This window comes from Coregonus lavaretus, assembly GCF_964263955.1.
Source record: "Coregonus lavaretus genome assembly, chromosome: 27".
NCBI lineage: Eukaryota > Metazoa > Chordata > Actinopteri > Salmoniformes > Salmonidae > Coregonus > Coregonus lavaretus.
In genome coordinates this window covers 32,268,464-32,290,243 of record NC_140014.1, presented here as the reverse complement: position 1 = coordinate 32,290,243, position 21,780 = coordinate 32,268,464, and the positions used below count along the sequence as shown (strand labels likewise).

Sequence of the window (21,780 nt, the reverse complement as noted above, 5' to 3'; positions counted from 1 at the left end):
CAACAAAAAAATCCAGAAAAATGCATGTAAAAAATGTTATAAATCCATTTGCATTTTAATGAGGGAAATAAGTATTTGACCCCCTCTCAATCAGAAAGATTTCTGGCTCCCAGGTGTCTTTTATACAGGTAACGAGCTGAGATTAGGAGCACACTCTTAAAGGGAGTGCTCCTAATCTCAGTTTGTTACCTGTATAAAAGACACCTGTCCACAGAAGCAAGCAATCAATCAGATTCCAAACTCTCCACCATGGCCAAGACCAAAGAGCTCTCCAAGGATGTCAGGGACAAGATTGTAGACCTACACAAGGCTGGAATGGGCTACAAGACCATCGGCAAGCAGCTTGGTGAGAAGGTGACAACAGTTGGTGCGATTATTCGCAAATGGAAGAAACACAAAAAGACCTGTCACTCTCCCTCGGCCTGGGGCTCCATGCAAGATCTCACCTCGTGGAGTTGCAATGATCATGAGAACAGTGAGGAATCAGCCCAGAACTACACGGGAGGATCTTGTCAATGATCTCAAGGCAGCTGAGACCATAGTCACCAAGAAAACAATTGGTAACACACTACGCCGTGAAGGACTGAAATCCTGCAGCGCCCGCAAGGTCCCCCTGCTCAAGAAAGCACATATACAGGGCCGTCTGAAGTTTGCCAATGAACATCTGAATGATTCAGAGGAGAACTGGGTGAAAGTGTTGTGGTCAGATGAGACCAAAATCGAGCTCTTTGGCATCAACTCAACACACCGTGTTTGGAGGAGGAATGCTGCCTATGACCCCAAGAACACCATCCCCACCGTCAAACATGGAGGTGGAAACATTATGCTTTGGGGGTGTTTTTCTGCTAAGGGGACAGGACAACTTCACTGCATCAAAGGGACGATGGACGGGGCCATGTACCGTCAAATCTTGGGTGAGAACCTCCTTCCCTCAGCCAGGGCATTGAAAATGGGTATTCCAGCATGACAATGACCCAAAACACACGGCCAAGGCAGCAAAGGAGTGGCTCAAGAAGAAGCACATTAAGGTCCTGGAGTGGCCTAGCCAGTCTCCAGACCTTAATACCATAGAAAATCTGTGGAGGGAGCTGAAGGTTCGAGTTGCCAAACGTCAGCCTCGAAACCTTAATGACTTAATAACATTTCTGACATGCGTTTTTCTGGATTTTTTTGTTCTTATTCTGTCTCTCACTGTTCAAATAAACCTACCATTAAAATTATAGACTGATCATGTCTTTGTCAGTGGGCAAACGTACAAAATCAGCAGGGGATCAAATACTTTTTTCCCTCACTGTATGCTCCGATTGGTGACACACTGAAAGATGGTCAAGGAAGTGGCCTATGCTGTGGAGCAATATAGAGATTAAGCAGCAGCACCTTGTATAGTAATGGTGAGCTCTCCATGCTATAACTCTAGGTCAACAAAACTAACAACTGCCGGCTTCTTGGCTCATGAGGTCAGCTCCAAAATTACCTAAGGGGAACGGAAACAGACAAATGGGGCTATATGTAGACTGTAAATATAAAAAGTTGTTCATCCTTGTGCGCTGCAAGAGGAAGTCCCTGCTAAAACACCCTATTCTGATCTAGAATAAGATTAAACAAAGGACAAGTTGGAAAACCCTGGTACAAACACTAGATAGACACTAGACATCACAACAGTGTTGAGTAAGACTGTTAATCTTTATTTGTTGAGAGTGTAAAGAATTAGGTAAACAAACAATGTAAGTACAGTACATATGATAAAATACATGGAATATCAGAGAGAGAAAGAGAGAGAGAGAGAACCTAGAGGTATGATTATACAGTATGAGTCGGGAGGTCTTGCTTGCAGTATTTAGGAGAAATGGAATCGAAGAAAATGTTCATATATTTTCTTGTTTTTACTTTTGGCCAAGTGAAGACAGCTGTGGAGATAAAAGCATGGAGCAACTATCAAAACAACAAGAAATTTGAGATCAATTAAGCAGTTTAGGTTATTTAACACAAACCTACAATATGTGTCATCATTTCATATTATGTTTAGGGCTTGCTTAATGATTACAGTTGATTTATATCATGATATTATAAACTGATCATGATCAATTATAATATATAATGATCAATTATAATATAATTATCAACTACATAATAATCAATTGTATTATTATTTAATTTTTAAAAAGTCTGTTTGTCCTCCTACCTGTTTGATGAACTGTCCTGCATTGAAGAGCTCACTGCATCCGTACAGCACCCTCTTCCCTGGCTTTGCCTAAAAGGGTACCACAAAATACACATTGTTCAATAAAAACTCAACTGGATATATGAAGAGGTTCTCAAAAAAAAAGAAAAAAGATTTAGAGAGTAATAAGAAGCTACCTTTGTGTAGTCCACCAGGTTTTGATATTCTATGTAGTTCCCTCCTCCTACCACGAAGACAATAGCCTAAAATAGAAGGAGAGAAAGTCTCCGTTAGAGACAGTAATGCTACATCTGGCTGCCAGGTTCAGATACAGTACACACAGATTAGATTAGTGCTCTCCCCTTCACACAATCAGGCCAGGCTAAGCACCAGGACCGTCCGGGGTACTCAGGACCACAGCAACACAGCAGTTACTGGACTTCATGGAGATCCTATTTGTATGTGTGTGTGTGTGTGTCTCTCTCTATGTGCTGACCATGGCAGGACTCACCTCTTGAAACGGGTTCTTGTTCCTTGGGATGGAGCTGGTTGGAAAGCAGGAGTGTTAGAAACATCTTACAGGCACAGGAAATGCACGACTATTAAGAGGTCTTAACTAACTAAGTGCTATCTTTGGAGCTCTTTACGGAGTCTTACCTCTCACTGCCACGCAGCATCTTGGGATCAAAGTATCTGTAGTCATCAGTCTCCTGCAGATCATATAACATCATCAGTACACCAAAAACAACACACTCAATTCTAGAAACCCTAAAATCCTCCCATTGCTCAGAGGTCACCCAATTCCTCTTAGTAACCACCACTCCTGTACAAGCAGCATGGATCCTGTGAGACACATAAAAAATAAAAAAATCAGATCAGACAACACCTGCCCTCCCTCTCGCTCCCCCCCTCCCCCTGTTCTAGCAGAAGCCTCCTGGTATATCTACACATGACTGACTTACTTGACAAACCCTTTTACACAGTGAGGAGCCTATGTCATCCACAGCTATGCACACCACTGCAGACATGTGTTTTACATTTTACAAAGTAGCTTAGCTACAGTGGGGGAAAAAAGTATTTTTCTCAGCCACCAATTGTGCAAGTTCTCCCACTTAAAAAGATGAGAGAGGCCTGTAATTTTCATCATAGGTACACGTCAACTATGACAGACAAATTGAGGAAAAAAAATCCAGAAAATCACATTGTAGGATTTTTTATGAATTTATTTGCAAATTATGGTGGAAAATAAGTATTTGGTCACCTACAAACAAGCAAGAGTTCTGGCTCTCACAGACCTGTAACTTCTTCTTTAAGAGGCTCCTCTGTCCTCCACTCGTTACCTGTATTAATGGCACCTGTTTGAACTTGTTATCAGTATAAAAGACACCTGTCCACAACCTCAAACAGTCACACTCCAAACTCCACTATGGCCAAGACCAAAGAGCTGTCAAAGGACACCAGAAACAAAATTGTAGACCTGCACCAGGCTGGGAAGACTGAATCTGCAATAGGTAAGCAGCTTGGTTTGAAGAAATCAACTGTGGGAGCAATTATTAGGAAATGGAAGACATACAAGACCACTGATAATCTCCCTCGATCTGTGGCTCCACTCAAGATCTCACCCCGTGGGGTCAAAATGATCACAAGAACGGTGAGCAAAAATCCCAGAACCACACGGGGGGACCTAGTGAATGACCTGCAGAGAGCTGGGACCAAAGTAACAAAGCCTACCATCAGTAACACACTACGCCGCCAGGGACTCAAATCCTGCAGTGCCAGACGTGTCCCCCTGCTTAAGCCAGTACATGTCCATGCCCGTCTGAAGTTTGCTAGAGTGCATTTGGATGATCCAGAAGAGGATTGGGAGAATGTCATATGGTCAGATGAAACCAAAATAGAACTTTTTGGTAAAAACTCAACTCGTCGTGTTTGGAGGACAAAGAATGCTGAGTTGCATCCAAAGAACACCATACCTACTGTGAAGCATGAGGGTGGAACCATCATGCTTTGGGGCTGTTTTTCTGCAAAGGGACCAGGACGACTGATCCGTGTAAAGGAAAGAATGAATGGGGCCATGTATCGTGAGATTTTGAGTGAAAACCTCCTTCCATCAGCAAGGGCATTGAAGATGAAACGTGGCTGGGTCTTTCAGCATGACAATGATCCCAAACACACCGCCCAGGCAACGAAGGAGTGGCTTCCTAAGAAGCATTTCAAGGTCCTGGAGTGGCCTAGCCAGTCTCCAGATCTCAACCCCATAGAAAATCTTTGGAGGGAGTTGAAAGTCCGTGTTGCCCAGCGACAGCCCCAAAACATCACTGCTCTAGATCCTACAATGTGATTTTCTGGATATTTTTTTCTCATTTTGTCTGTCATAGTTGACGTGTACCTATGATGAAAATTACAGGCCTCTCTCATCTTTTTAAGTGGGAGAACTTGCACAATTGGTGGCTGACTAAATACTTTTTCCCCCCACTGTATATACACTACCAGTAAAAGGTTTGGACACACCTACTCATTCAAGGGTTTTTCTTTATTTTTACTATTTTCTACATTGTAGAATATTAGTGAAGACATCAAAACTATGAAATAACACATATGGAATCATGTAGTAACCAAAAAAGTGTTAAACAAATCAAAATATATTTTATATTTGAGATTCTTCAAATAGCCACCCTTTGCCTTGATGACAGCTTTGCACACTCTTGGCATTCTCTCAACCAGCTTCATGAGGTAGTCACCTAGAATGCATTTCAATTAACAAGTGTGCCTTCTTAAAAGTTAATTTGTGGAATTTCTTTCCATCTTAATGCGTTTGAGCCAATCAGTTGTGTTGTGACAAAGTAGGAGTGGTATACAGAAGATAGCACTATTTGGTAAAAGACCAAGTCCATATTATGGCAAGAATCGCTCAAATAAGCAAAGAGAAACGACAGTCCATCATTACTTTAAGACATGAAGGTCAGCCAATACGGAAAACGTTCAAGAACTTTTAACGTTTCGTCAAGTGCTGTCGCAAAAACCATCAAGCGCTCAGATTGTCCATCTTTTTGCCACTGTATCCATCAGCGTGCTTCCCTCCTGAATGTGATGGTGCAACAAACATACATAAAGGAATGTCCAATGTAGAGCGGGAAGAGAGGAGAGAGAAGAGAAGAGAAAAGAAGAGGAGAATGTCCAATGTAGAGCGGGAAGAGAGGAGGAGGGAAGAGGAGAGGAAGAGGAAGAGGGAGAGGAGAGAGTGAAGAGAAGAGAGGAGAGAGAAGAGGAGAGAGAAGAGGAGAGAGAAGAGGAGAGAGAAGAGGAGAGAGAAGAGGAGAGAGAAGAGGAGAGAGAAGAGGAGAGAGAAGAGGAGAGAGGAGAGGAGAAGAATGTCCAATGTAGAGCGTGAAGAGAAGAGAAGAGAAGAGAAGAGAAGAGAAGAGAAGAGAAGAGAAGAGAAGAGAAGAGAAGAGAAGAGAAGAGAAGAGAAGAGAAGAGAAGAGAAGAGAAGAGAAGAGAAGAGAAGAGAAGAGAAGAGAAGAGAAGAGAAGAGAAGAGAAGAGAAAAGGAGACTCACCGGGTTGGACTTCATCTCCATCAGGTTGTCCAGGATACGCGTGACGGGCAGGTTCTGAAAGATAAACTCTTTCAAACTCTGTCCTTGCTCCCCAGATGATATCATTCATTACAGACTCTAACTTAGCAGCTACGTGAGATATTATCATACGTCTCCAGGCAAAACCTTCCCATCAAAGCCAAGTGACATCTGGACACTAAAAACACACATACAGACAGTATTGAGATACTGCTCCTCTCCTCTGTCTGTGGAGGAGGGAGTAGGAGGAGTAAGATTTGGAGACATTCAGTATCTTCCTACTCATCCTGTGTGTATATTTATTTCTCTCTCTCTCTCTACTTACATGCTGTTTGAGCACCAGGTTCTTCACCCCCTCCATGACAAACTGGGAGCCAGAGTTCATCACTCGAGAGAAGAGGCTGTGGGACATAGAGACAGGAGGAGGACAGGGTCAACGCGGGGGTTTGGGACAGGGTCAACGCGGGGGTTTGGGACAGGGTCAACGCGGGGGTTTGGGACAGGGTCAACGCGGGGGTTTGGGACAGGGTCAACGCGGGGGTTTGGGACAGGGTCAACGCGGGGGTTTGGGACAGGGTCAACGCGGGGGTTTGGGACAGGGTCAACGCGGGGGTTTGGGACAGGGTCAACGCGGGGGTTTGGGACAGGGTCAACGCGGGGGTTTGGGACAGGGTCAACGTGGGGGTTGGGACAGGGTCAACGCGGGGGTTGGGACAGGGTCAACGCGGGGGTTGGGACAGGGTCAACGCGGGGGTTGGGACAGGGTCAACGCGGGGGTTGGGACAGGGTCAACGCGGGGGTTGGGACAGGGTCAACGCGGGGGTTGGGACAGGGTCAACGCGGGGGTTAGGACAGGGTCAACACGGGGGTTAGGACAGGGTCAACACGGTGGTTAGGACAGGGTCAACACGGGGGTTAGGACAGGGTCAACACAGTGGTTAGGACAGGGTCAACACGGGGGTTAGGACAGGGTCAACACGGGGGTTGGGACAGGGTCAACACGGGGGTTAGGACAGGGTCAACACGGGGGTTAGGACAGGGTCAACACGGTGGTTAGGACAGGGTCAACACGGGGGTTAGGACAGGGTCAACACGGGGGTTGGGACAGGGTCAACACGGGGGTTAGGACAGGGTCAACACGGGGGTTGGGACAGGGTCAACACGGTGGTTAGGACAGGGTCAACACGGGGGTTAGGACAGGGTCAACACGGTGGTTAGGACAGGGTCAACACGGGGGTTAGGACAGGGTCAACACGGGGGTTGGGACAGGGTCAACACGGGGGTTAGGACAGGGTCAACACGGTGGTTAGGACAGGGTCAACACGGGGGTTAGGACAGGGTCAACACGGGGGTTAGGACTATGGGACTAGCATGGACTATGTTGTTATTGTAAAAGAGAATGTGTTCTCAATAACTTACCTGGTTAAATAAAGTTAGTAAATAAACTATGATTAAAACCGTGGTCTATGGAAAGGGACACACTCTCGCTCTTACCCCATAGGTTTTACACCGCTGTTCCCATAGTTAGATGGTGTGGCAGCAATCTTAGTGAAAGCCCTGGGGGAAAAAACAAAATATTCACAATATATAAGTAGCTTGTTGTCTAAAACAATGTGGTTTACTATTATGTTTTGTTCTGTATGTATGAAACATAATTTGATGGACCAACTTACTTCCACTGCTTGATGTAGTTGACAGGGGACAGGTCACAGCCTGTGTCTAGCAGAGCCTTCTTGTATTGGTCCAGATCAGTCTACAACACAGAATATGACTGTAAGTCGCTTTGGATAAAAGCGTCTGCTAAATGGCATATTATTTATTATTTATTTTAACATACAGAAGGCCTGTTTTCACCAAGGTAAACCATACAAGTGATGGAGCAGGCATTTGAGGTCTAGTAGGGTATTTACCCACCAGGGACTTTGTACCCCGAAGGAATCAACACATATTCATCATAAACAGAGTGAGGCCAAGTGTGACATGTGTATGGTGGTAGCATCAGTATAGTGCTCAATGACAGCAGAGACAAGTACTGTTTTATGTAACTAAACTGATGTTACACCGCATCAGCCAGGGAAAACAAATAACCTAAAGAGCAGGAGTGGACGGATGGACCGGAGAGGAGAGGGTAATGGTGATAATCTGCCCAGGGCGGGTTCAGGTTCAGGGGAGGACAGAGTTGAAAGGCCACAGACATTAGTGGTAGAAAAATAATTCCTGCTTGACTTCAGCTGTCAGGTCGGGAAACAGCATGGTGTCTCAGAGGAGAAGGGCTGTTATGAAGACCATCGATCAACATGATGCTCCAGGACAGCCTGATCCTAACACTGATCCCAGCCTGCCGCCGCAGCCAGAAACCTGGGCCCGTATTAACAAAGCGCCTCAGAGTAGTAGTGCTATTCTGTGATCAGTTTTGTCTTTTAGATGATAGTGAATATGGTTATACGGACGGGGGTGGGAAACTGATCCAAGATCAGCCCTCATCTCACTGAAGAGAACAGACGGGACGTAGAACCCCCAGTCATTGTGGAGAGCCAGGTGGCCTCCTATACAGAGGGCCTTGGGATGCTCAGAACAGAACAAGCTAGCATTATTGGACTTCTGGAGTAATTATGTTTGGCCGCGGCTTCAAAGGGTTTCAATGTTCCTGGAATCTGCCTCTACATGCGTCATATTGAACAATAAAGCTTTTGAATGTTGTCAGAAGAAAAGCTGGTTTGAATATCATATGAAAAATGAAATGTTGGGAATTGGTGTTTTGCTTAATGGTGTTCTACACAATGAAATCCAAGCCAGGGCCAAGGTTTTACATATTGTGTATTGTGTTTTTGCTAAGACTTCTACATTACATTTAAGTCATTTAGCAGACACTCTTATCCAGAGCGACTTACAAATTGGTGCATTCAACTTAGGATAGCCAGTGGGACAACCACCCTTTTTTCCCCCTTTTTTTTATGGGGGGGGGGGGTAGAAGGATTACTGTTATACTATTCCAGATATTCCTTAAAGAGGTAGGTTTTCAAGTGTCTCCGGAAGGTGGTCAGTGACTCCGCTGTCCTGGCGTCGTGGGGGAGCTTGTTCCACCATTGGGGTGCCAGAGCATCGAATAGCTTTGACTGGGCAGAGCGGGAACTGTGCTTCCGTAGAGGTAGGGGGGCTAGCAGGCCAGAGGTGGATGAACGTAGTGCCCTCATTTGGGTGTAGGGTCTGATCAGAGCCTGAAGGTAAGGAGGTGCCGTTCCCCTCACAGCTCCGTAGGCAAGCACCATGGTTTTGTAGTAGATGCGAGCTTCAACTGGAAACCAATGGAGTGTGCGGAGGAACGGGATGACATGCGAGAACTTGGGAAGGTTGAACACCAGACGGGCTGCAGCGTTCTGGATAAGTTGTAGGGGTTTAATGGCACAGGCAGGGAGCCCAGTCAACAGCGAGTTGCAGTAATCCAGATGGGAGATGACAAGTGCCTGGATTAGGACCTGTGCCGCTTTCTGTGTAAGGTAGGGTCGTACTCTGCGAATGTTGTACAGCATGAACCTGCAGGATCGGGTCACCGCTTTGATGTTAGCGGAGAATGACAGGGTGTTGTCCAGGGCCACGCCAAGGTTCTTTGCACTCTGGGAGGAGGAACATCCAGTGAAACCACAAAGTGTCTCCATTGAGGTTGCTATTGTGTTGTTTTTGGTCCATTGGACATGATACTGCATATGACTGCAGTGGAACAGCAGTATATCAACATAGAGTTCCCTAACAGAGAGGCCTGTAACCTGTGGGTCCTCCCCTGACCTGTGATGGAGTCTAGTTTGGCATGTGTTTGATGGGGACAGAATGTGTGATGTGAGTATAGCATGTTTTTGATAGGGACAGGGTTTAGTCTAGTATATATGTGTTGGATAGGGACAGGGTCAGGGTTAGGAGGGGTTAGACAATTAGGGTAAGGGTTAGGAGGGGTTAGACCATTAGGGTAAGGGTTAGGAGGGGTTAGACCGTTAGGGTAAGGGTTAGGAGGGGTTAGACCGTTAGGGTAAGGGTTAGGAGGGGTTAGACCGTTAGGGTAAGGGTTAGGAGGGGTTAGACCGTTAGGGTAAGGGTTAGGAGGGGTTAGACCGTTAGGGTAAGGGTTAGGAGGGGTTAGACCGTTAGGGTAAGGGTTAGGAGGGGTTAGGCCGTTAGGGTAAGGGTTAGGAGGGGTTAGACCATTAGGGTAAGGGTTAGGAGGGGTTAGACCGTTAGGGTAAGGGTTAGGAGGGGTTAGATCGTTAGGGTAAGGGTTAGGAGGGGTTAGACCGTTAGGGTAAGGGTTAGGAGGGGTTAGACCGTTAGGGTAAGGGTTAGGAGGGGTTAGACCATTAGGGTAAGGGTTAGGAGGGGTTAGACCTTTAGGGTAAGGGTTAGGAGGGGTTAGACCTTTAGGGTAAGGGTTAGGAGGGGTTAGACCTTTAGGGTAAGGGTTAGGAGGGGTTAGACCGTTAGGGTCAGGAGGGGTTAGACCGTTAGGGTTATGAGGGGTTAGATCGTTAGGGTAAGGGTTAGACCGTTAGGGTAAGGGTTAGGAGGGGTTAGACCTTTAGGGTAAGGGTTAGGAGGGGTTAGACCGTTAGGGTAAGGGTTAGGAGGGGTTAGACCGTTAGGGTAAGGGTTAGGAGGGGTTAGATCGTTAGGGTAAGGGTTAGGAGGGGTTAGACCGTTAGGGTAAGGGTTAGGAGGGCTTAGATCGTTAGGGTAAGGGTTAGGAAGGGTTAGATCGTTAGGGTAAGGGTTAGGAGGGGTTAGACCGTTAGGGTAAGGGTTAGGAGGGGTTAGACCATTAGGGTAAAGGTTAGGAGGGGTTAGACCTTTAAGGTAAGGGTTAGGAGGGGTTAGACCGTTAGGGTAAGGAGGGGTTAGATCGTTAGGGTTAGGAGGGGTTAGATCGTTAGGGTAAGGGTTAGGAGGGGTTAGACCGTTAGGGTAAGGGTTAGGAGGGGTTAGACCGTTAGGGTAAGGGTTAGACCTTTAGGGTAAGGGTTAGGAGGGGTTAGACCTTTAGGGTAAGGGTCAGGAGGAGTTAGATCGTTAGGGTAAGGGTTAGGAGGGGTTAGACCGTTAGGGTAAGGGTTAGGAGGGGTTAGACCGTTAGGGTTAGGAGGGGTTAGACCGTTAGGTTTAGGAGGGGTTAGACCGTTAGGGTAAGGGTTAGGAGGGGTTAGACCGTTAGGGTAAGGGTTAGGAGGGGTTAGATCGTTAGGGTAAGGGTTAGGAGGGGTTAGACCGTTAGGGTAAGGGTTAGGAGGGCTTAGATCGTTAGGGTAAGGGTTAGGAAGGGTTAGATCGTTAGGGTAAGGGTTAGGAGGGGTTAGACCGTTAGGGTAAGGGTTAGGAGGGGTTAGACCATTAGGGTAAAGGTTAGGAGGGGTTAGACCTTTAAGGTAAGGGTTAGGAGGGGTTAGACCGTTAGGGTAAGGAGGGGTTAGATCGTTAGGGTTAGGAGGGGTTAGATCGTTAGGGTAAGGGTTAGGAGGGGTTAGACCGTTAGGGTAAGGGTTAGGAGGGGTTAGACCGTTAGGGTAAGGGTTAGACCTTTAGGGTAAGGGTTAGGAGGGGTTAGACCTTTAGGGTAAGGGTCAGGAGGAGTTAGATCGTTAGGGTAAGGGTTAGGAGGGGTTAGACCGTTAGGGTAAGGGTTAGGAGGGGTTAGACCGTTAGGGTTAGGAGGGGTTAGACCGTTAGGTTTAGGAGGGGTTAGGAGGGGTTAGACCGTTAGGGTTAGGAGGGGTTAGACCGTTAGGGTAAGGGTTAGGAGGGGTTAGACCGTTAGGGTAAGGGTTAGGAGGGGTTAGATCGTTAGGGTAAGGGTTAGGAGGGGTTAGACCGTTAGGGTAAGGGTTAGGAGGGCTTAGATCGTTAGGGTAAGGGTTAGGAAGGGTTAGATCGTTAGGGTAAGGGTTAGGAGGGGTTAGACCGTTAGGGTAAGGGTTAGGAGGGGTTAGACCATTAGGGTAAAGGTTAGGAGGGGTTAGACCTTTAAGGTAAGGGTTAGGAGGGGTTAGACCGTTAGGGTAAGGAGGGGTTAGATCGTTAGGGTTAGGAGGGGTTAGATCGTTAGGGTAAGGGTTAGGAGGGGTTAGACCGTTAGGGTAAGGGTTAGGAGGGGTTAGACCGTTAGGGTAAGGGTTAGACCTTTAGGGTAAGGGTTAGGAGGGGTTAGACCTTTAGGGTAAGGGTCAGGAGGAGTTAGATCGTTAGGGTAAGGGTTAGGAGGGGTTAGACCGTTAGGGTAAGGGTTAGGAGGGGTTAGACCGTTAGGGTTAGGAGGGGTTAGACCGTTAGGTTTAGGAGGGGTTAGGAGGGGTTAGACCGTTAGGGTTAGGAGGGGTTAGACCGTTAGGGTAAGGGTTAGGAGGGGTTAGACCATTAGGGTAAGGGTTAGGAGGGGTTAGACCGATATGGTAAGGGTTAGGAGGGGTTAGACCGATAGGGTAAGGGTTAGGAGGGGTTAGACCGTTAGGGTAAGGGTTAGGAGGGGTTAGACCGTTAGGGTAAGGGTTAGGAGGGGTTAGACCGTAAGGGTTAGGAGGGGTTAGACCGTAAGGGTTAGGAGCGGTTAGACCGTAAGGGTTAGGAGCGGTTAGACCGTAAGGGTTAGGAGCGGTTAGACCGTAAGGGTTAGGAGCGGTTAGACCGTAAGGGTAAGGGTTAGGAGGGGTTAGACAGTTAGGGTAAGGGTTAGGAGGGGTTAGTCCGTTAGGGTAAGGGTTAAGGGGGGGTTAGACCGTTAGGGTTAGGAGGGGTTAGACCGTTAGGGTAAGGGTTAGGAGGGGTTAGACCGTTAGGGTAAGGGTTAGGAGGGGTTAGACCATTAGGGTAAGGGTTAGGAGGGGTTAGATCATTAGGGTTAGGAGGGGTTAGACCTTTAAGGTAAGAGTTAGGAGGGGTTAGACCGTTAGGGTAAGGAGGGGTTAGATCGTTAGGGTAAGGGTTAGGAGGGGTTAGACCGTTAGGGTAAGGGTTAGGAGGGGTTAGACCTTTAGGGTAAGGGTTAGGAGGGGTTAGACCGTTAGGGTAAGGGTTAGGAGGGGTTAGACCGATATGGTAAGGGTTAGGAGGGGTTAGACCGTTAGGGTAAGGGTTAGGAGGGGTTAGACCGTTAGGGTAAGGGTTAGGAGGGGTTAGACCGTAAGGGTTAGGAGCGGTTAGACCGTAAGGGTAAGGGTTAGGGGGGTTAGACCGTTAGGGTAAGGGTTAGGAGGGGTTAGACCGTTAGGGTAAGGGTTAGGAGGGGTTCGACCGTTAGGGTTAGGAGGGGTTAGACCGTTAGGGTTAGGAGGGGTTAGACCGTTAGGGTAAGGGTTAGGAGGGGTTAGACCGTTAGGGTAAGGGTTAGGAGGGGTTAGACCATTAGGGTAAGGGTTAGGAGGGGTTAGATCATTAGGGTTAGGAGGGGTTAGATCATTAGGGTTAGGAGGGGTTAGACCATTAGGGTAAGAGTTAGGAGGGGTTAGACCGTTAGGGTAAGGGTTAGGAGGGGTTAGACCGTTAGGGTAAGAGTTAGGAGGGGTTAGACCGTTAGGGTAAGGGTTAGGAGGGGTTAGACCGTTAGGGTAAGGGTTAGGAGGGGTTAGACCGTTAGGGTAAGGGTTAGGAGGGGTTAGACCGTTAGGGTCAGGAGGGGTTAGACCGTTAGGGTTAGGAGGGGTTAGACCGTTAGGGTAAGGGTTAGGAGGGGTTAGACCGTTAGGGTAAGGGTTAGGAGGGGTTAGACCGTTAGGGTAAGGGTTAGGAGGGGTTAGACCGTTAGGGTCAGGAGGGGTTAGACCGTTAGGGTTAGGAGGGGTTAGACCGTTAGGGTAAGGGTTAGGAGGGGTTAGACCGTTAGGGTAAGGGTTAGGAGGGGTTAGACCGTTAGGGTAAGGGTTAGGAGGGGTTAGACCGTTAGGTTAAGGGTTAGGAGGGGTTAGACCATTAGGGTAAGGGTTAGGAGGGGTTAGATCATTAGGGTTAGGAGGGGTTAGACCATTAGGGTAAGAGTTAGGAGGGGTTCGACCGTTAGGGTTAGGAGGGGTTAGACCGTTAGGGTTAGGAGGGGTTAGACCGTTAGGGTAAGGGTTAGGAGGGGTTAGACCGTTAGGGTCAGGAGGGGTTAGACCGTTAGGGTTAGGAGGGGTTAGACCGTTAGGGTAAGGGTTAGGAGGGGTTAGACCGTTAGGGTAAGGGTTAGGAGGGGTTAGACCGTTAGGGTAAGGGTTAGGAGGGGTTAGACCGTTAGGGTAAGGGTTAGGAGGGGTTAGACCGTTAGGGTAAGGGTTAGGAGGGGTTAGACTGTTAGGGTCAGGAGGGGTTAGATCGTTAGGGTAAGGGTAAGGGTTAGGAGGGGTTAGACCGTTAGGGTAAGGGTTAGGAGGGGTTAGACTGTTAGGGTCAGGAGGAGTTAGATCGTTAGGGTAAGGAGGGGTTAGACTGTTAGGGTCAGGAGGGTTTAGATCGTTAGGGTAAGGGTTAGGGTTAGGAGGGGGCCAGGCCTCACCTCTGAAGTGGGCTGCAGGGCTGTGATGTAGAATATCAGAAAGAGTCTCATCTTGTCCTCTGGTGTTCCAGCTGTTACAAAGAGAAAAGCTGTTGTTTAACAAACCTTCAAAACAGGCATCTCAGGTACTTCCAAAGCTTGAAAATGTAAAACACATATGCATGATTTATGTCATTGCTGGCCAAGATAAGCACAGTGGCACATCTACCGTCTGGGTCACTGATGATGTCCAGTAAAGACTTATCCAGGGTGGATTTACTCATCAGCTTCTCCTCGTACTCAAAGTACACGTCCAGTTTACGGCTCTGTGGATACATCCCATAAGGTGTACATTAGTTCAAGAGGATGTTTAGGCAGTCTTTGCCAGATTTAGTAACAACTTTATAGTCAGTGCTCTGAGATGGTAGAGCTCACAATGTGACTGCACAGCACAACAGTCTTCCATAGGTGTCCAATATCAGAGAACAGTGTTAATGGGACGCTGTGCACTGTGGACATGGAGAGGACATAGAGAGAACCCTCTCTCTCTAGACACAGAGAACACCCTGTCTGGCCAAGACAGTGTTAAACACTGACCTTAATGTGATCCAGAACGGCGGTGGCTACGTTAGTGTGGAGGTCAATCAGCCTCTTCTTCTCCAGAAGCTCTGGTAGGGAGCTGATAGAGGAAACACAGAACAGTTTTGGTACCGACTGAGAACTGTCAATAATGGTGCAGTAATGAACAAAGACATAATAAAACAGATAAATACTGTATATTCTACATTGATGCTCACCTGACAGCTGAGGTAAGTTTTGCAGTGTTGTCTGACATACTAATACTACTAATGGCTCCCTCATCCTCACCCTCCAACCCCTGGAGAAGAAAACTAAGTTATTTTAGTGGGGAATATGCAAGTGCGAGTGTTGTCTATTGTTTTCAGTGAGACTACTTCATTGAATAGCTCTATAAAACCACCTGTGTGCCTCTCTTACCATGATGCTCTTGAGGCGTTTCACCTCGTCCTCTTGGGCTCGGTACGTGTCTAACTCCTCCTGTACAGACTCAGCCACCTCCGGGAACGGGCTGGAAGAGTCATAACAACCCCTCAGCCAAGAAGGACTTCACTACGGCAAAGCTCAAAATATACTGTTGCTACTGAGTTATAAAGCATCACCTGCAGACTACCTTCTAAATCAGTAGTTTAATCCAATTTAGCCAACAGAATTGAGTATCTAACCAGCAAAACTTGGAATATACTGTTGCTACCTAGTTATAAAGCGTCAGCCACGAGCTACCTTCTAAATCAGTAACTGATCACAAGTGAGTTCCTAACCTGCCCTTGTGTTTCAGCCAGAACATGTCGGCTGCTGTGAGGTCATAACTCTTCTTGTTCTTCTTCTTGGGTCTGGCTCCGGCAGGGGAGGCTTCTGACCCCACAGACTCATCCATACTGACCCTGTTCAGGTGGAAGTCCTGGGACACACACACACAAATAAACAGACACCGGTACAGACACTAGTTACTCAGTGTTGGGAAGGTGTTTGACAGCTGGCAGAGATCCTATTGGATGTGAAGTCTGGTCATATTTCTGCTCAAAACATTAGAAAACAGACTGAGCCATAGATACCGCTGGGATAAACATTGATATCTACTAACATCATCATAGCCTACCTTCAAAACAACAACCGCTGTCATACATACAGTACCAGTCAAATATTTTAGAACAGCTACTCATTCCAGGGTTTTTCTTTATTTTTTACTATTTTCTACATTGTAGAATAATAGTGAAGACATCAAAACTATGAAATAACACATATGGAATCATGTAGTAACCAATAAAGTGTTAAGCAAATGAAAATATATTTTATATTTGAGATTCTTCGAAGTAGCACACTCTTGGCATTCTCTCAACCAGCTTCATGAGGTAGTCACCTGGAATGCATTTAAATTAACAGGTGTGCCTTCTTAAAAGTTAATTTGTGGAATTTATTTCCTTCTTAATGCATTTGAGCCAATCAGTTGTGTTGTGACAAAGTAGGGGTGGTATACAGAAGATAGCCCTATTTGGTAAAAGACCAAGTCCATATTATGGCATGAACAGCTCAAATAAGCAAAGAGAAACGACAGTCCATCATTACTTTAAGACATGAAGGTCAGTCAATCCGGAGAATTTCAAGAACTTTGAAAGTTTCTTCAAGTGCAGTCGCAAAAATCAAGACTTGGTATTTTACCAAATAGGGCTCTTCTGTATACCATCCCTACCTTGTCACAACACAACTGATCGGTTCAAACGCATTAAGAAGGAAATAAATTCCACAAATTTACTTTTAAGAAGGCACAAAGCATTCCAGGTGACTACCTCATGAAGCTGGTTGAAAGAATGCCAAGAGTGTGCAAAGCTGTCATCAAGGCAAAGGGTGGCTATTTTGAAGAATCTCAAATTAAAAAAATATATATATTTTGATTTATTTAACACTTTATTGGTTACTACATGATTCCATGTGTTATTTCATAGTTTTAAATGTCTTCACTATTATTCTACAATGTAGAAAATAGTAAAAATAAAGAAAAACCCTTGAATGAGTAGGTGTGTCCAAACTTTTGACTGGTACTGTATATCGAGGCTAAACAAAGGACCTGCAATGCTGAAAACCAAGGGTAGGATAGTAGACAGGTCGGTCCACTCTACACCACAAATAATTTAAAGGCACGGATGCTGGAAAATGTTTCCTCACTAATATATATGACCTCTGACACCGTGTAGCTCAGTTGGTAGAGCATGGCGTTTGCAACACCAGTGTTGTGGGTTCAATTCCCACGGGGGGCCAGTATAAAAAAAAAGAAATGTATGCACTCACTAACTGTAAGTCGCTCTGGATAAGAGCGTCTGCTAAATGACTCAAATGTAAAATGTACCCTCTTCATCTTACACAAAGTAATTGCAGTATCTCAGAAATAACATTCCAAGTAAAATCTGTTCGCTACCTTGAAAAACCACACACACCTTAGTGTACTGTATATACCCTATTCACACTATTGAGCAGACCAGTTCAGACTCACAGTGTAAAATACCATACACACAACACAATTCACATGGAATGAGTCCAGACTGCAGAGTGGACATTTCTCATGAGTAAGCCCTTAGTTTTTGTCAAAGTGTATGATGTGTCTGTTAAGTCCATCATACCATTGTGGCGGGAGTATGAAAGACAGATCTGCTCCTCTCTCTCCCTGTATCCTGTCAGTCTTACCAGCACGTCGTGGATGAGGGCCTGATAGGTCCATGTGTGGTGGAGGGGGGTGGCAAGATCCAGGTTGCGGTCAGCAAGTACAAATAGGGGTCTCTGGAAGCTGAAGAGAGAGAGACAGACAGAGATGAAATGACAGGATGATAAATGTACCCAGAGTTCCCCACTGACTAGGCTCTCTCTCTACGCTCCACCACAGCAAAAACAAAAGAACACTTGAAATGGATCCAGCTTAGATTTTCCCAGAAGAGGCATGACTGTTTTCTCTTCATCCACCACTCAGTGAAGGCCTAGCTAACTGCTCAGTGGGTCTTAGTGAAGGCCTAGCTAACTGCTCAGTGGGTCTTAGTGAAGGCCTAGCTAACTGCTCAGTGGGTCTTAGTGAAGGCCTAGCTAACTGCTCAGTGGGTCTTAGTGAAGGCCTAGCTAACTGCTCAGTGGGTCTTAGTGAAGGCCTAGCTAACTGCTCAGTGGGTCTTAGTGAAGGCCTAGCTAACTGCTCAGTGGGTCTGGAGAGGAGAAAAGCAGGAGATCACATTTCCACAGTTAAACAAAGACACAGTGAAACACAGTGCGTGTGGGAAGCCATTTTATGTGGAATGGAGTAGGCTTTCCATGGTAAAGTACAAAATGGGATGAATGTCTTCATCTAGTCTGCTCTCTTTATGGTTCATACCCAGTTTACTAGTCTACAGCACCCTGAACCACCTGAACTGGCCGGCCCCCATGTTGTCTCCAGTGAACAGGCTGTTTCTGGCGTCTCGCAGGTTCTCCCGAAGCTTCTTGTCAAGTTTCTGCAACAGAGAAACTGGGTTAAGATGGTTTAGTCTCTTATTTAATTAGCTAGGTAAGAGACCTTATCTTCTGAACCAAATAAACACTAAGCACACAGTCCTGCAGGGTTGCATTGAGAGCTTAGAGACCACCACCACAACACAGCAGTACAGGGAACAAAGAGCAGTGCTGTGTAAGTAGAGGAGAACCACTCCATCCATCCATTAAGGCCCCTGGAGGATCAGCTTCCACACAGACTGCATCAACATTCCTTCACACATAAAGAATCCACCTGCAAATACAGTCAGATTCTGGAGGTGGTTGGATTTGGGGTGGTCCTCAAATGACTAATTTCCCCTTTCACTGTACCCACTGAGGATGGGTACTACTCTCCCAGGCCTGTCTGCACTGCCAAGACGTAATACAAAGTGTTCAGACAGACAGACTGGGCCCCTGACAGAGGCTGAGACGACTTCAGATGGTTTTAAATGAAGGAGGATGATGCTCACCACCGCGACCATCTCCGCAGCATTCCCTCTTGGACAGCGGATTATGGGGACAGCACCTAAGAAAACAAAACAGACCTGTTAGCTGCCAATAGAGGGCATGGAAGACTTTAGCAGAGCTTCTCTATAGAGATATGCTGGAGTCTAGTGGGGGCTGAATCCCATTAGGATAAAACTGAGAATCTTACACAGACTGCAAGGTGGGTTTGTTTTGTTCAAAGTGTCATCTATATAGTCACACTTTCAGACAAAACCCTTTACTTTCAAACAGTTTTCCTTTCTCAGAAGAACTATTATCTTGGTACTGCTTCGATTCAGGTGAGTAATAATAGTAGTAATGCTGCCATCTAGCAGGTAGAAATGGTATAACCACCTGAGTAAATAAATAAATCTCACAGCATATTTTGAAATACCAAAGCAATGTTCCTCTCAGGAGTCTCAATAGTATTGTGGCATTGATAACGTTGTGTTGAAGGACGCACCCAGAGTGACAAAGAAGCAGAAGAGACTGTCTACTATCGTATCCATGATGGCCTCCATCTCTGTGTCCATGATGTCCGGTTTGTTAATTGCTAATCAAAAGGGAATAGGAAAACAGGAAGTCAAATACAATCATGCCAGCTAATCAAGAAGACAATCTGAAGGTAATATGTGAATAAAAACAGTTCTTTAGTTTCCTTTTGACAATATCAAATCTTGCCCTGTTTCTGAATCCAATGAACTTATTACCATGGTAGGAGATGAGCTCTTTATTTTGATTGCTGAGGATGAACATATCATCTTCAAGTGTGATGAAGTTCAAATACTGATCGAACACCTACGAAAGCAAAAAAGACCTTACTCTTACAAGGCTGTCAATACCCTGTGATGTGATTTATAGAAAATTCCTGGAACTGAGTCCCAAATTGCACACTATCCCCTTTATAGTGCACTACTTTTCACCAGAGCCCTACAGGCAAAAGGTAATGCACCATATAGGGAATAGGGTACCATTTGAGATGTAGCCTGGCAGAGACGTAAACGAGTGTGTTGTAGACTCACCTTGGTAACCTGTGTGATAGCGTTGGCTGAGAGAGCTGCACTGGCAATATCCTCTAGTTTACTTCTGGATATGGCTGAGATGAAGTTCAAATAGTAGGACTCATACAGCTGACTACGAAGGTCCTGAGAAAGAGAGACAAAACAATGGAATGGAACAATATACCGACTAGTAGGATGTTAGATGTCTGGAATGTTACGTTTGGACAACAAATCATCTGGGCAAGGCCACTAAATTCATAGACTCGGTGGCCGAAGACATTTGTCCTTATCAACTTGGCCTATCCCTAGTATAAAAATATCTGATGATGTCATGTTGAAGTTCTGAGTGAGGGATGTTTACTTGGCATATCCGGTCAATGTTCTCCTCTGTCGGCATTACAAAATAGATGGCTGGCACATCCGGGATGGGATCTCTGTCTGAATGAAGCAACCTATAGAGAAAGATAAAATACATTGAAGACCTTTCTAGATTACTGTATCCTCTATTGATTGACACCAAGTCAACGCTGTGTGTGTGGACTTATTTGCAATTACTCAATTCATTATTGACTCAAATTCCTTTTCTCAAAACTGTTGTTGTCCTTTGAAATATACTGCACTGGTAGCTCCTTCATTATCAATAGATTCACCAGTTGAAGGTTCAATGTCTTTACAGCCTTATCAATTATTTGTCTGACGTATCATGATTTTTGCTTTCTCTAAATTTACATTTTGTGAAGGAGACTAATAGATTACTAACAGTGACGTCAAATTGTGAGTTAGGCCTACTCACAAGTGCAAAGTGATCCCCATTTCCCGTAGCTCTTTGACTGCCAGCAGAGGGGAGATGATGTCCTGGCCACACCTGTCGTAGATCAGCACCTTCCATACCGGCTCAGCAGCAGTGTTTTTCAACTGAGGAGCGTTGAAATTCAGCATGCGCTTCAAGGCAGCTAGGGACACAGAAGAACACAGTATAAAGTCATAGCTTGCCCAATGTTTAAGATTATGAAAATTCTGAACGCTAAAAAGTTATTCAATGTGTATTAACTGCTTGAAATAGTATGATTAATCTGACAGATGATGTATCCATTTTGCCAATCTGAAGTGGGCACGTTGGAAATATTTGTGCAATATGTGCTGCATATCCCACTACACCCCTCAAAACCCACGGGACAGCGGAAGACTACAACCACCACTTTTGCCCCACTAAACATAGCACAGGACTGGGGGACCTGGGACAGTCCTGGGACTTTGCCATACCATTTCTGCCACTCAATGATGAGTGAAATTGTGAAATAGTTAGATGAGTGAAATAGTTAACTAGCTACTGTTAGATACCCATCCACATGTTTATGAGGGGCAATGGAACGATATAGCAGTCTGTCTAGCTGTATCTGTCAGTCTGTCCGGCGACAACATATTCACTGCGTTGCATTCATGTTTCTTGACATGACAACCACATCAAAGTGACTATTGAATTCAAGAGTAGCGGTAAGTTTAGGCTAGCCATCCGACTTGTTGCTGCTTTATAATACTACTGTAGAGTTAGTTAGCTAGCTAGCTAGTAAGTTAGCTTAGCATTGATTTTCTCATGAACTGGCTGTTCGTCGTGGCAGATCGTTTTTTTCAACAGCTAGCTAGGATCAGAGAAAATAGTAGGTTTTATTCGACAGCCTATGCTGATTAAAAATGAATAAACTAAACCATTGACAGACCTGCCTGCTTTCCCCGGACGGAGGCAGCCATCTTTTCTGTTTATGCAGTGACACGGGGCATCGGATGACGAGCCAGCCAAGTCTCGTTCGATGACGTCTGCTATATCGCACATTACCGCGATCTCACATGGGGCTTTCAATGCCGCGTTCAAAACACCTGAGAAGTCGGAAATCTCCGACCTCCGACTTCAATGCGTTAAAGAAAAGGGATCTCGGGAAAAATCGATTTGAACGGTCATCCAACTCGGAAATCCAACTCGGTAACTCGGGCCTTGACCTAGTATTTTTCCGAG

At 45.8% G+C, this 21,780-nt stretch overlaps 1 protein-coding gene across 1 annotated transcript; it reads right to left on the bottom strand.

The window, feature by feature from the left end:
* Nucleotides 1-1,664: 1,664 nt before the first annotated feature.
* LOC311102853 (sec1 family domain-containing protein 1-like) lies at nt 1,665-21,553 on the bottom strand. The gene is made up of 24 exons (XM_084144298.1): nt 21,488-21,553; nt 20,563-20,722; nt 20,131-20,221; nt 19,791-19,913; nt 19,479-19,566; nt 19,232-19,321; nt 18,753-18,808; nt 18,178-18,263; nt 17,473-17,572; nt 15,555-15,694; nt 15,214-15,304; nt 15,015-15,094; nt 14,815-14,896; nt 14,447-14,543; nt 14,239-14,309; nt 7,412-7,491; nt 7,233-7,295; nt 6,064-6,139; nt 5,721-5,774; nt 2,819-2,871; nt 2,673-2,706; nt 2,359-2,424; nt 2,183-2,251; nt 1,665-1,907 (listed from the first exon to the last, which is right to left on the bottom strand). Exons 1-24 carry the CDS (start codon nt 21,516-21,518, stop codon nt 1,884-1,886), a joined length of 1,905 nt encoding a protein of 634 aa, XP_084000424.1. The 5' UTR covers nt 21,519-21,553; the 3' UTR covers nt 1,665-1,883.
* Nucleotides 21,554-21,780: the final 227 nt, after the last annotated feature.

What these genes read in the sequence shown, in the direction of transcription:
- LOC311102853 (XM_084144298.1), bottom strand. Translation starts at nt 21,518, where the DNA reads ATGGCTGCCTCCGTCCGGGGAAAGCAGGCAG. An exon ending in AGAGCTCATCTCCTACCATG is followed by an intron (nt 19,322 to 19,478) that starts GTAATAAGTTCA and finishes CCTTTTGATTAG; the next exon opens with CAATTAACAAACCGGACATC. An exon ending in AACTACATCAAGCAGTGGAA is followed by an intron (nt 7,296 to 7,411) that starts GTAAGTTGGTCC and finishes TTTTTCCCCCAG; the next exon opens with GGCTTTCACTAAGATTGCTG.